This window comes from Nuphar pumila, chromosome 6, assembly GCF_984573655.1.
Source record: "Nuphar pumila chromosome 6, dmNupPumi1.hap1.1, whole genome shotgun sequence".
Lineage (NCBI taxonomy): Eukaryota > Viridiplantae > Streptophyta > Magnoliopsida > Nymphaeales > Nymphaeaceae > Nuphar > Nuphar pumila.
The window spans coordinates 119,700,123-119,711,541 of NC_143254.1; the positions used below are offsets into that span (position 1 = coordinate 119,700,123).

General features: G+C 37.6%; 1 protein-coding gene across 1 annotated transcript; it reads right to left on the minus strand.

The window, feature by feature from the left end:
• Nucleotides 1-1,564: 1,564 nt before the first annotated feature.
• LOC149835928 (endoglucanase 24-like) lies at nucleotides 1,565-11,192 on the minus strand. The gene is made up of 6 exons (XM_090010718.1): nucleotides 10,825-11,192; nucleotides 7,126-7,409; nucleotides 4,991-5,428; nucleotides 4,435-4,582; nucleotides 3,974-4,140; nucleotides 1,565-2,436 (listed from the first exon to the last, which is right to left on the minus strand). The coding sequence occupies exons 1-6, from the start codon at nucleotides 11,033-11,035 to the stop codon at nucleotides 2,107-2,109; spliced, it is 1,578 nt and encodes a 525-aa protein (XP_089866844.1). The 5' UTR covers nucleotides 11,036-11,192; the 3' UTR covers nucleotides 1,565-2,106.
• Nucleotides 11,193-11,419: the final 227 nt, after the last annotated feature.

The following is an 11,419-nucleotide window of genomic DNA, read 5'->3' on the forward strand; positions in this document are numbered from 1 at the left end:
TGTCCTCATACATTTGCAAACATCCTCCTGCATATGCCCCTTAGGTGATTTTAGTAAAAGAAGGTTCAAACATTTTGAGACATTCGTAGAAATGATTACGAAGGTATGGTGAGAGTATTTAGTTAAAGGAGCTTCACACATTTTGAAGACATTCACAAACATGATTTGTAAAGGTCACACTATATTTGTGAACCTCCTTTAACTAAATACTCACATTTGCAAATGTCATCAAATATTTGTAAACGTCCTAATATATGTGCTCCTTATGTGATTTTAGTAAACGGAGGTTTGCAAATTTAGGAAACATTCACAAACATGATTTGCAAAAGTCATAACGTCATACTATATTAAAAGCATGTCAAAAGTATTTAGTTAAAAAAGCTCCACACATTTTGAAAACATTTGCAAACATGATTTGTGAAGGTCGTACTATATTTGCAAACCTTTAACTAAATACTCTCACATTTATGAATGTCATGATCTTCACATGCAAGCGTCCTCACACATTTGTGAATATCATTTTGCCTATACCCCTTATGCAATTTTAGTAAAAAGTTCATATATTTAAGGACATTTACAAAAATGATTTATACACATTGTACTATATTTTCAAAGGTACATCAAAAGTATTTAGTTAAAAGAGCTTTGCACGTTTTGGAGACATTTGCAAACATAATTTTCAAAGGTTACTGTATTTTGTGAACTTCCTTTAACTAAATACTTGAACATTTGCGAATGTCTTGAAGTTCACATGTGAATGTCTTCACTTTTGCAAATGTCCACCTGTTTGTGCCCCTTATTCAATTTTTTTCCGACCGAGAAAGTTGGGGTTAGGCAGAACCCTACCAGTTATGCAACCATATACCATTGGGATTCGAACTTGCAATGTCCCAACACAAGGTGATATGCATTAACTGCTCGGGACAGACACGTCCCAACACAAGGTGATATGCATTACCTGCTCGGGACAGACAAACTGAGCTCATTATGCGAAAGAAAGTTTACACATTTTAGAACATTCACAAAAATGTTTGCAAACTTCTTGCTATATTTGCGAAAGAGCAAAAATGTCCTAATAAGAATCAAACAATTTAAATATGGAGAGGATTTAGGTAAATTGTGAGGCATTTTTTATATAGCAACATTTTATGAAGACTACAAAAAATCCTTTTTTTTTTTAATCCTGCACTGCCCTGTCCTCCATGTTCCATAGGAAGAAAAGGGGGGGGGGGGGGTGCTGGAACAGCGGAGGATGCTGTTTTAGCCTCCCGCGGGATGCATCGCTGGTCGTCCACACGGACAGCCATGGGGCCCACATGCCAGGGATCCTGAACAGGCAAGGACGGCAAAGTAAACACCCACAGTGATACGTGTGACAATCCCACACGGCGGGGACACTGCAGCCCCGTGCAGGATTGTCCAGAGTTTGAAAAGAGGCATTCATTTTTAAAGGACACGCACTCAACCAAATATGCCACTCCGCATTCAATCAACCTTATAAATGAGACAGCAAACTTTACCACCACACACACACACCATTATTCTTTTGCACCCAAACATATAATTCCAAGTATGTAAAAACTCTTATAGATATCTGAAACTTCAATTGGACAGAAAAGGTCCTTCCTTCAATGACGTTTACATGAATGATCTTGGCCCCCCACGGTTCAAACTGATAATACTTAAGCTATGATCTGTGACAGGTAAATTATACATGGAAATTGCTACCAATCTCCCCATCTTTGTTGTTTGACAAAATGACCAATAATCAAAAACCACCTTGAATTTTCAAGAAATCAACTGAAATGTTGATATTCAAAAATTAAGCACGGAGGGAAATCTGAATTTCAAAAACTGCATAGAATGCCCTCAGAAACAAGTTGTGCTTCAAGTAACTAAAACCTAGCAGCAAGAATTTAAAAATGATGGGGTGTAAGATCGAGGTGGTTTTCACAAACTTTCCCATTCTTGAAAGAGGCAGTGCATTTTCAATCATGGGCCCATTTGCCTGTACTGCAAGGAGATCTCAGCAATTTCCATATGATATATCACAACAAGAATAACAATAATGACAATAAGATATGCATACGAGAGGATATGATAGCCTTAGGAGAAGGACTGAACTACCGAGGAAGTGGTCACCAGCCCAGACAGTAGGCCAACCATCACGGCAGTGTTGTATGTGGTGGGTTCAGTCTGCATCGAGTTGTTCCTGAAGTCTATAAAGCTGTCATTCTGAAACGGGCCACCCACCAATGCACCAAAAGCTATGTTTGGGTTCGGATCAGTTGAGTCAAGCCACTTGAAGCCCTTGCAGCCTGTGTTTTCGCCTACAGGAATTGAGGCACCTCTGTGGTGCACCTGAACCGGGTATTTGTCGCCATATCCCACCAAGTAACTTAGTTTCATAGGATTGTCTCCCAACACATAATCTGCCTGTTCAAGATGCAAAAGATGGAATCAGGCACAAAGAGGGAAAATAAAAAGGAGAATAGAAAACAACTACATTTCTTAAACACAACAAAAAAATAATTCAGTTTTCACAAATAACAGGGAAAGGAGAAGTTCCACAATCCGTTATTTAAAAAGCGACTTGGATAACTCATCAAACTTGGAAATTTGATGAATATAGAGAAGTGATTCTTGGAAAATAATTATCCGAATTCCAAATTCCCACAAGGAAAGAAAATTGAGAATCGGTCTTTAAGAAAATGTCAAATATAGTCTACCAAGGGACATCTTTTTAAAAGCTTGAATCTTATGCGATTTTTAGAAATAGCATCAAACGCACTTTAGGAATAAGGTGTTCAAAGGATGATACTACTAAAAGGTTCATATAAAATACCCGATTTGACATAAATCAATAGAGCATGGTTTAAAGCATTATGTGATTCACAATGTTGTTGCCTTGAGAAAGGCTAGATATGTCTATACTTAGACCTTAGCCGACACAACTTGAAGAGACTTCACAAGACTATACGAGTACAAGAGGTGACCAAAACTCTACGAAGCTCATGACAGGAGCTAGGCGATAATGCAACAAAACAAAGTATGAGATACACAAAACACTCACAAGAATCATATATATGTGCTCATGAATGTGACAAATGTGCATTGCCTTAGACTAACAAACTTATGCTTGAGTTCAAAGCATACTTGTCTATGCATAGGCCAAATGCCCTATAGACATATATACTAACAAATACATGCATAAGCCGCATATGTTGCATAAATGCCAATAATACCTACATAGAATGTTAGTTCATCTATTTGCATCTAAACTACTATGCTATAAATTGATGCAATGAGGCATAATGAACATCTCTTGACTTATGTTTGAAATGAACTAACTGCGAAAGGCATTAGTGCTCTAATGAGAGCTTGGGTGGGCTGCGACCCCACGCTGTGAGAAAAAGTCTCACTGCATGTACTAACTACCACACATTAAATCTTGGATATATGCTTTCACTGATGCCTTCACTGGCAAGGTGCTTGTTTGAGAAGCACGTGAATTGGGTTGGGCATAGACCTTGTCATGACATACTTCCCTGCAGGAAGTATGGGGGAGAGCATTGGGCTATTGAGCCTTAACACCTCGTGGTGATGATGATGAGGATGATGCTTCCAAGCAAATACTACATGCATGGCCACAAAAGACGGATCTATAATTTTTCCCTATCTTTCTGCTGAACAAATTTTTCACACAAGTTCCAGAAATATTTTACAGCTTTTCTTTTTTAATTTCAATAGACATCCCATATAGTAATTAGCTATGTTCCACGCATGGAGCTCGGCAAAGGTGAATTTTGATGAAGAAAGACATGGGAATGGCATTTAACTCAGTAATGTGATGAAAATAACCCAAACTCTGCTCTTCATTGAAAGATGATGGCCAAACAGTCCATTCTTCACAAACTGTCGTATCAGAAACTAAAAATTTTCTGCTTAGTCACTTTTCTGCAACTTAAGTTACCTGAGAAGCAGCAAAGTTACGAAGGTCAGTAGGTGAGAAGGCCTTGTCATCACAGTACATGCTTGGGGTCCCTGATGTGAGCATGTAATCACTGTAAAGTACAGCAAGAAATGCAGAGGCTACTGGATGTTGCAGAGCGTCCCATTCTGAAATCCAGACAATGCCCCCTGCATTCAACAAGTTTCAAAGAACTAACATTAGAAAATTAGCAAGCACGCATTAGTTGAACTACCAAATGGTAGCAGCACCAAAGTTTCTGTAGGGAGTATCTTTTGACTTCCTAAACCAGAGATCACTGGAAACATAAACCTAACAATAACCAGATCAACTACACCAAAATGGATAAGAATTCTCATGATCTGTGGTCACTATTTTCGTGAAACTAGCTGAAAGATCTGCTTTACTCAAACCTTGAGCAAACTACAGATGCAAATGTGAATGCAATAACAATCCTTCATTACCATTGGTTCTACTGGTTGTGGCGGAGGGTGAATCTGGTAAAAGCATGCATATAACAGCCGCCGCTGCTTTCTTGTAATTCTGAAGGCCCTGGTTCTCTGCACTTGATGCCTTTCCTGAGCCAAAGAAGGCATTTCTGGATAAAAGAACCTGCATAAAAATCATTTAATTAAATCAAACTGCTATTGTAGTTACAGATTTTCGTTTCTTCTACAATAGATAGTGAATAAACGAGACCTCCACACAGAACAAAAAATTGTATGAGGCCTAAATTAACTGAATGTAACAACCACTTTAAATAATTATGGATCACAGAACAACAAAGGCTTAATAGCTCATGAAGAAAATATATAGAATAAGAGTAACAAGTTAAGGAAGAAACTTAGATGCCAATATCCGACGGCTATACTTGGTACTACTATCATTTGCATATTCCCAATAAACTTGACAAATATAATCATCAAGAAAGCAACCAACATGTTGTCAAAGGAAGGAAACAAATCGATGATGAAGGCACAAATGAGAAAAAGCAAGTCTATGTTGCATAAAAAACATTACCTGTGCTCCTGCAAGCTTATTATCCCAGCTAAACCAGCTTGGATCTCCCCACCCTGCAAATGATTGACCGTTCTGAACAGTAACGTAACTCAAATATGTGGGGTCTTGAGTTGCATGATAGAGCCATGCGGCTGCCCATAGCAATTCATCCTTGTACCCAGTAGAATTATAGAATTGCTGGACTTGAGGGATGCTAACACTATACGAAACTCTATGAGTATCAGCGAAAGTAAATAACTGCTTTGCATGCTGAAGAAGCAAAACTGAATATGTAGGATTAGTTGTTTTGAAGACCAAAGAAGCAGATGCCAAAGCAGCAGCAGTCTCTGCCGCAACTTCTGTTCCAGGAGAAGATGTGTTGACCTGTGTGAGAGGCCTTTCCTCTGTCATATCTTCAGGCCTTTCCCAACAGGCATGGTCTTTCTTTGCGTCCCCAACCTGTAAACAGAAGCAACACTTTCCTTTTATACAAGAATATTGGTATTATTGTCAGAAATTTAGTCAGATAGCCAAAGAAAAAACTTATGAAAAAATGGAGAATTTCTCATGCATGGGTAATGATGTCATAAAGCAGCAGAGGCTCCTGATCAGATCCTATGGTGGGATGATGAATTTACTGCATTTGCAAGAATTACAGCTTCAAACCCAGCCAAATGACAATCCCTAGAATGGGACTTAAAGAATAATAAATCCAAAGAGCATATATCACATCTGAGAAGTAAAATAAGCGTATGTAAGCATCAAGCACAGACAAAGTAACTCTTGAGAACTGTCAGCTGGCTATAAAAATTGAACAATAGAAAAAGGTGCTTAAAAGCTTTTATACTGTTGCACAAGAGAATAGTTGCTGCCAAAAGCTGATTCAGTAACCAAGATGCAAGCATTCAATATCAATCGCAGCTAGGAATTCAGGTTGAACAGATTAATCAGATTTGTTTCAAGAGGAACCGATCAAAGCCGTGCCAAATTTTCCATAGATTCATGTCTAACAGGTGAAAATGTAAATGATTGCGATATAGGTACAACCACATCTGATCCAATTGGATTTAAGCATAAATGGTTCAGTTCAGATTCTGATATGAGACTATTACCAGATTCAAGGTCAATTGGTTTCCCTTTGGATCTTTGTCAAATTTGAATATTTTTTGGATTTTTGTCAGATTTAAAAACCTGCATAGCACATCACACCATTTATCTTCAGATATAGAAGGGGCTTACCATATCTAAAAGAAATGTATTCAGTTTAGTCAGATATCCAAACCAAGCCCACAACATTGGCATCATTTTGAACTCACCCACTGAGGACCAGGTACACTGTGGTCTCATTAGACAGCCAGAACAAGACTCACTTTATGGCAGGCAAATTTAGAAGATTTGACAGCAACAATGGTTCACTGAACAGTAAATGTGGCAAATCGTTCTCAAATGAACTATCTTTTTCATTCAAAAGCAACCTTTTTTGTGATCAATTAAGGGCAAGGTTTTTATTATCCACTGACTCAACTAGTTAACTTGTCATAGTCCACCCAGAACTCCCATTCACTGGTCAAGGCCCAGTTCACAGTAAATTGGGAATTGTGATATTATTATTTATTATTCTTATGTTGGACTTGAAGATCTTAATTACATTAGGACTTCATACTTAACAACGTCACAAACTTAACAGTTATGAACTTTCAATTTTCAAGCTTCATGATAGTTGATTTTTTGTTTTGGATACTTATTCAAGTTGTACAATACCTTAGTTGCCCAATTCACAGTGTACAATAATGTGATTCAAGTTAAAGCATTACATTTTGCTTGATTGTTACTCAAAGTAATGTTATTTGTTGATGTTATAGATATTTTTGGCATTATACAGCTTTCTCTGCACCAATATGGTCACAATTTTACTATTTCTATATACAAATTAGAAGTTAACAAAACCTAGCTGACACTGGATTGACCTACACGAGCCCTGAGTCAAGCCTAGACAAGCCTTATCCCGAGTTTATGGGTTCTTGAACCACGAATCAGAGAAAAAAAATCCAGCTGTCCACACTCCATATCCAGCACCAGTGGCCAAGAGATAACCCAACATCCACTTGCATATTCAGTGTTATTTAAAACTAATACATGCTAAACTTTAATAATACCTGAATATACAAAACATTGTCCTTTGGATGTGCATTAATGAGATAATCAGTTATCCATTTCAGTGATTCTTGAGCAGGAGCAAGCTGTTTTGCTGCACTCATCTGATCTCCATATTCCAGAATCGCCCATGAAAGCACAGTTGCAGTAAATGCCATAGGAAAGCCAAACTTAACATGATCTCCAGCATCATACAATCCTTTTGACAGATCCAACTGTGCTTCTTGCCCGTCCTTCACTGCAGAATCGCCTCGCCAAGGAATTGAGTTACCCTGCAGCTTTCCAGCTGCATAAATTAATAAATATTAGCATAACTTAGAGACCATTTCTGTGCATATTGTTAAAATGTATTATATATATATATATATATATATATATATATATATATATATATATATATATATTTTCTTGTAATACCCTATAAAGGTAAAACTGTCATTTCCTATTTTACACATATTCCCCTTGGAATATGTTTGTAATTTTTTCCTTTTATTTTTTTCCTTTTTCTTTTCCTTTTCTTTTTCTTTTTCCTTTTCTTTTTGAGCCATTGGGGAGCCCACCATATTGACGTTGGGCCCCTCCAAAGTCTATATGGAGCCCCTCCAAGGTCTCCTCCCTTTTTGTATCATAAATAGGGGTTAACCCCCTTTGTATTCTTTAAGCTTTTGGGAAAAGTTCTTCATTATTCAATAAACATTTTATTTTATGCCCTTGTGCATTTGTGATCTATTCTATGTGTTGTGCCTTTGAGCACACTTATTTCAAGTATTCTTCTTGTGCCTTTGTGCACACATTACACCTAGTGCTTTTTGTGCACTTTGTCTCTTTGAAGACATTTTTACACATATATACACCAACCACCTAGCCATCCAAAAGGAAATGACCAGGAAAACACACACACACACACCTCTAGTTGCAGCAATAGGGATATCACATGAACCAATCATAATATTAAGTTGTCACTGTGAGGTACAAACAGCTTAACATAGAAATTGTGAATGATGCACATTGAGTGAGTAGATATAACTGGCAAGACAAGTAAAGAAGTTTACTTGATAAAAAACAATACTAGTGGTATTAGTAATAATAAAACTAGACCCAGAATATTTATTGAACCACTTCTTTTTAAATGGAAAAAAAAACACAAAAAAAAAAAATTGAAGTATGTCACGCCATGTTTGGAATGGCAAGTATAATAATCATGGTTAAGAAATATTACAAGTGGAAATCTATTTTAACTTCTAAAACTGAAAATCTGCCTTTTCTAAAGGAGTTTGGAGAAGAAAATTGAACTTCTCCAACCTCACTTTTTCATAGTGGACAAAATTAAGCAGATTTTCTCATGAAATTTTAGCATAAAATTCCACTCTGCTGAAGGGCGACAAGCATAAATTATGTCCAGAGAAAGGACAGATGGCATGAAATTTTAGCATAAAATTCCACTCTGCTGAAGGGGGGTGAGCATAAATTACATCCAGAGAAAGGACAGATGCCATGAAATTTTAGCATAAAATTCCACTCTGCTGAAGGGGGATGAGCATAAATTACGTCCAGAGAAACGACAGATGCCCATGAAATTTTAGCATAAAATTCCACTCTGATGAAGGTGGATGAGAATAAATTACTTCTAGAGAAAGGACAGATGCTTTTCAATTTAAATATCTAAGTCTGTATCCAACAAGTATAGGACATAATTGAACTTCAGTAGAGTACACTTTCTCAAATATGGACCATGTGGTGCATATCCTAAAACAGAATGTCGTGCTGAATGAGAAGGAAATTATAAAAACAAAAACAAACCCAGGAAGCAAATAAGAAATCCTGCATGTGGCACCAGTATTATTCCCCAAAACTATGGCAATATATTAAAAGAGACTAAGAAAGAAAAAAAGCAGAAGAGGAGAAGAAGAAGAAATCAGTGTAAACATAATTCTCACATAGTGAAGAACCAGAATTCAGTCCTAAACTGCTTAGTAAAGAACCACAAGATTTTGTGTATTTTTGCACTTGTGTGTGTGTGTGTGCACGCACACCCGCGTGAGAGAGAGAGAGAGAGTCTAGATCTACAAAATTAAGGGCACGCTATTGCAAAACTAAATAGAACAAAAGAAAATTAATCAAAACTTAAATACATTATGAAATATGATCTGCACGTTAAACAATTGAAATACTGCCTAACAAAGATTGGCTTAGTATCTTTCACAGGCTAGATATCAAGATTGTCGCGTTAAAAAAGAAACACTTTCAGATTTGCACATCCGAGGCTATATTTCCGAAAAAATGAGGGGAAAAAGAAGAAAATATAACTAACAAAGGTACATTTTGCAAAACTAATGTGTAACCACAAGATTTTGTGTATTTTCGCACCTGTGTGTGTGTGTGTGCGCACGAGAGAGAGAGAGAGAGAGAGAGAGAGAGAGAGAGAGAGAGTCTAGATCTACAAAATTAAAGGCATGCTTTTGCAAAACTAAATAAAACAAAAGAAAATTAATCAAAACTTAAATACATTATGAAATATGATCTGCACGTTAAACAATTGAAATGCTACCTAACAAAGATTGGCTTAGTCTCTTTCGCACGCTAGATATCAACATTGTCCCGTTAAAAAAAAAACACTTCAGATTTGCACATCCGAGGCTATATTTCCGAAAAAAATGAGGGGAAAAAGAAGAAAATATAACTAACAAAGGCACATTTGCTAATTTCTCGCAATAGAAGTATTAAAATATTTCTTTGCAGAGTTGGACAGGGATTCTGAATCCTATTCGAAAGAGAAGAAAGACAAGACCAAAAACGAACGTGATGATCTCCAAGAGGAATGGATGGATTCGAAGGAATGTAAATGCACGTCTCCCAACCAAATCATGGCAAAAAACCATCGACATTTTGAACAAAAGAGGCACGGAAAGCACAATAATCTTTTTTTTTTGCATCAAAAGAACTAAAATTGCATATTAACATATTTAAACATGCAATTGCAAAGCCGAGGAAAAAAAAGGAGTATTTCCAAGAGGGAAAGAGAAATGATACAGATCCGAAGGAACAACTTCGCAAAATGCGCCATTTCTAACTACATTATCTCAAAAAACATCCACCGAACAAAATATGAGAAATTCGAAGCACATCTGTGGATGTTCTTCACATGGAAGGATTAAAATAGATCTTCACAAAATTTCAACATAGAAACGGAAATCCTCTCAGAAAAAAAATATATATATATATATATATATATATATATATATATATATATATATATATATATATATATACATATATATATATATATATGACAACAGGAAAAGAAATATGTAACTGATAATAATACTGGATCTCCACAGAGATAAAGGAGAAATTCTACAGCTTCAAGCGAGAGATTCCATGAAAATGCGCCACGCCTAACGAATCATAGGCCAAAAGCGTGCACGTTTAGAGTTAAAGAAAAGCAAAATTAATCAAAATATGCTTTTTTTCTTCGTGTAGAATAATCAGAAGATAACTTTACAAATCTTGACTCAGAAACGCAAATCAAGTCAGGAAATACCCTAAAAACCAGTCAAAATCATCTCCAGAGAAGGAAAACACGGTAAACTCTACAGATCCGGGCGAGGACTCTCCCTAAATGCACCGAAACCGACCAAATCACCGGAGAAAACCGCCTACATTTTGATCAAGACAGGGGAAAAAGAATCACATTACGCTACATTTTTGGACGTCGAAGAATTGGAGCGCGATCCTGAGGGCGTCGGCGTATTTCTCCGAGACGGCGCCGGGAGGGCCGGGGACGGGGAGCGCGCCTGATTTGGACCGCTTCCTCGAGTGAGAAATGGTGATCACGGCGGCCGCCAAGACGAGCGCGGCGATGACGAAGGTGACGAACCACCAGAGGCAGCCCCTCGAAGACTTGGCTCCCATCGGAGTCTTCCCCTCGCGCAGAGCCGCTCCGGCGAGAGCGAGACGAAAAGGAGGAAGAAGAAGACGAGCGCTCGTAGGGTTAGGGCCTTCCGGGGAAAGATGACCGTACGGCGAGAGAGGGAGGGGGCGGAACAAAACCACCACCGCAGCCGGGCCAGCAACCGAAGGGGACGCAGAGAATGTAGAAATTTAAATAAATAAAATTTTGTTATAAATAATGGTAATTTTTCTTTCTGGGCGCTCAAGTACCAGAATATCCCTAGTCTTTCCACGTATATATTAGCGTATCGTTTTTTTTAAGTTTGACGTGGATTAACAACCGCTAATGGTCTGGAATTAGCACGTCACGTACGCGTTATGGGCTGAGAAGTAAACAGATCGGAT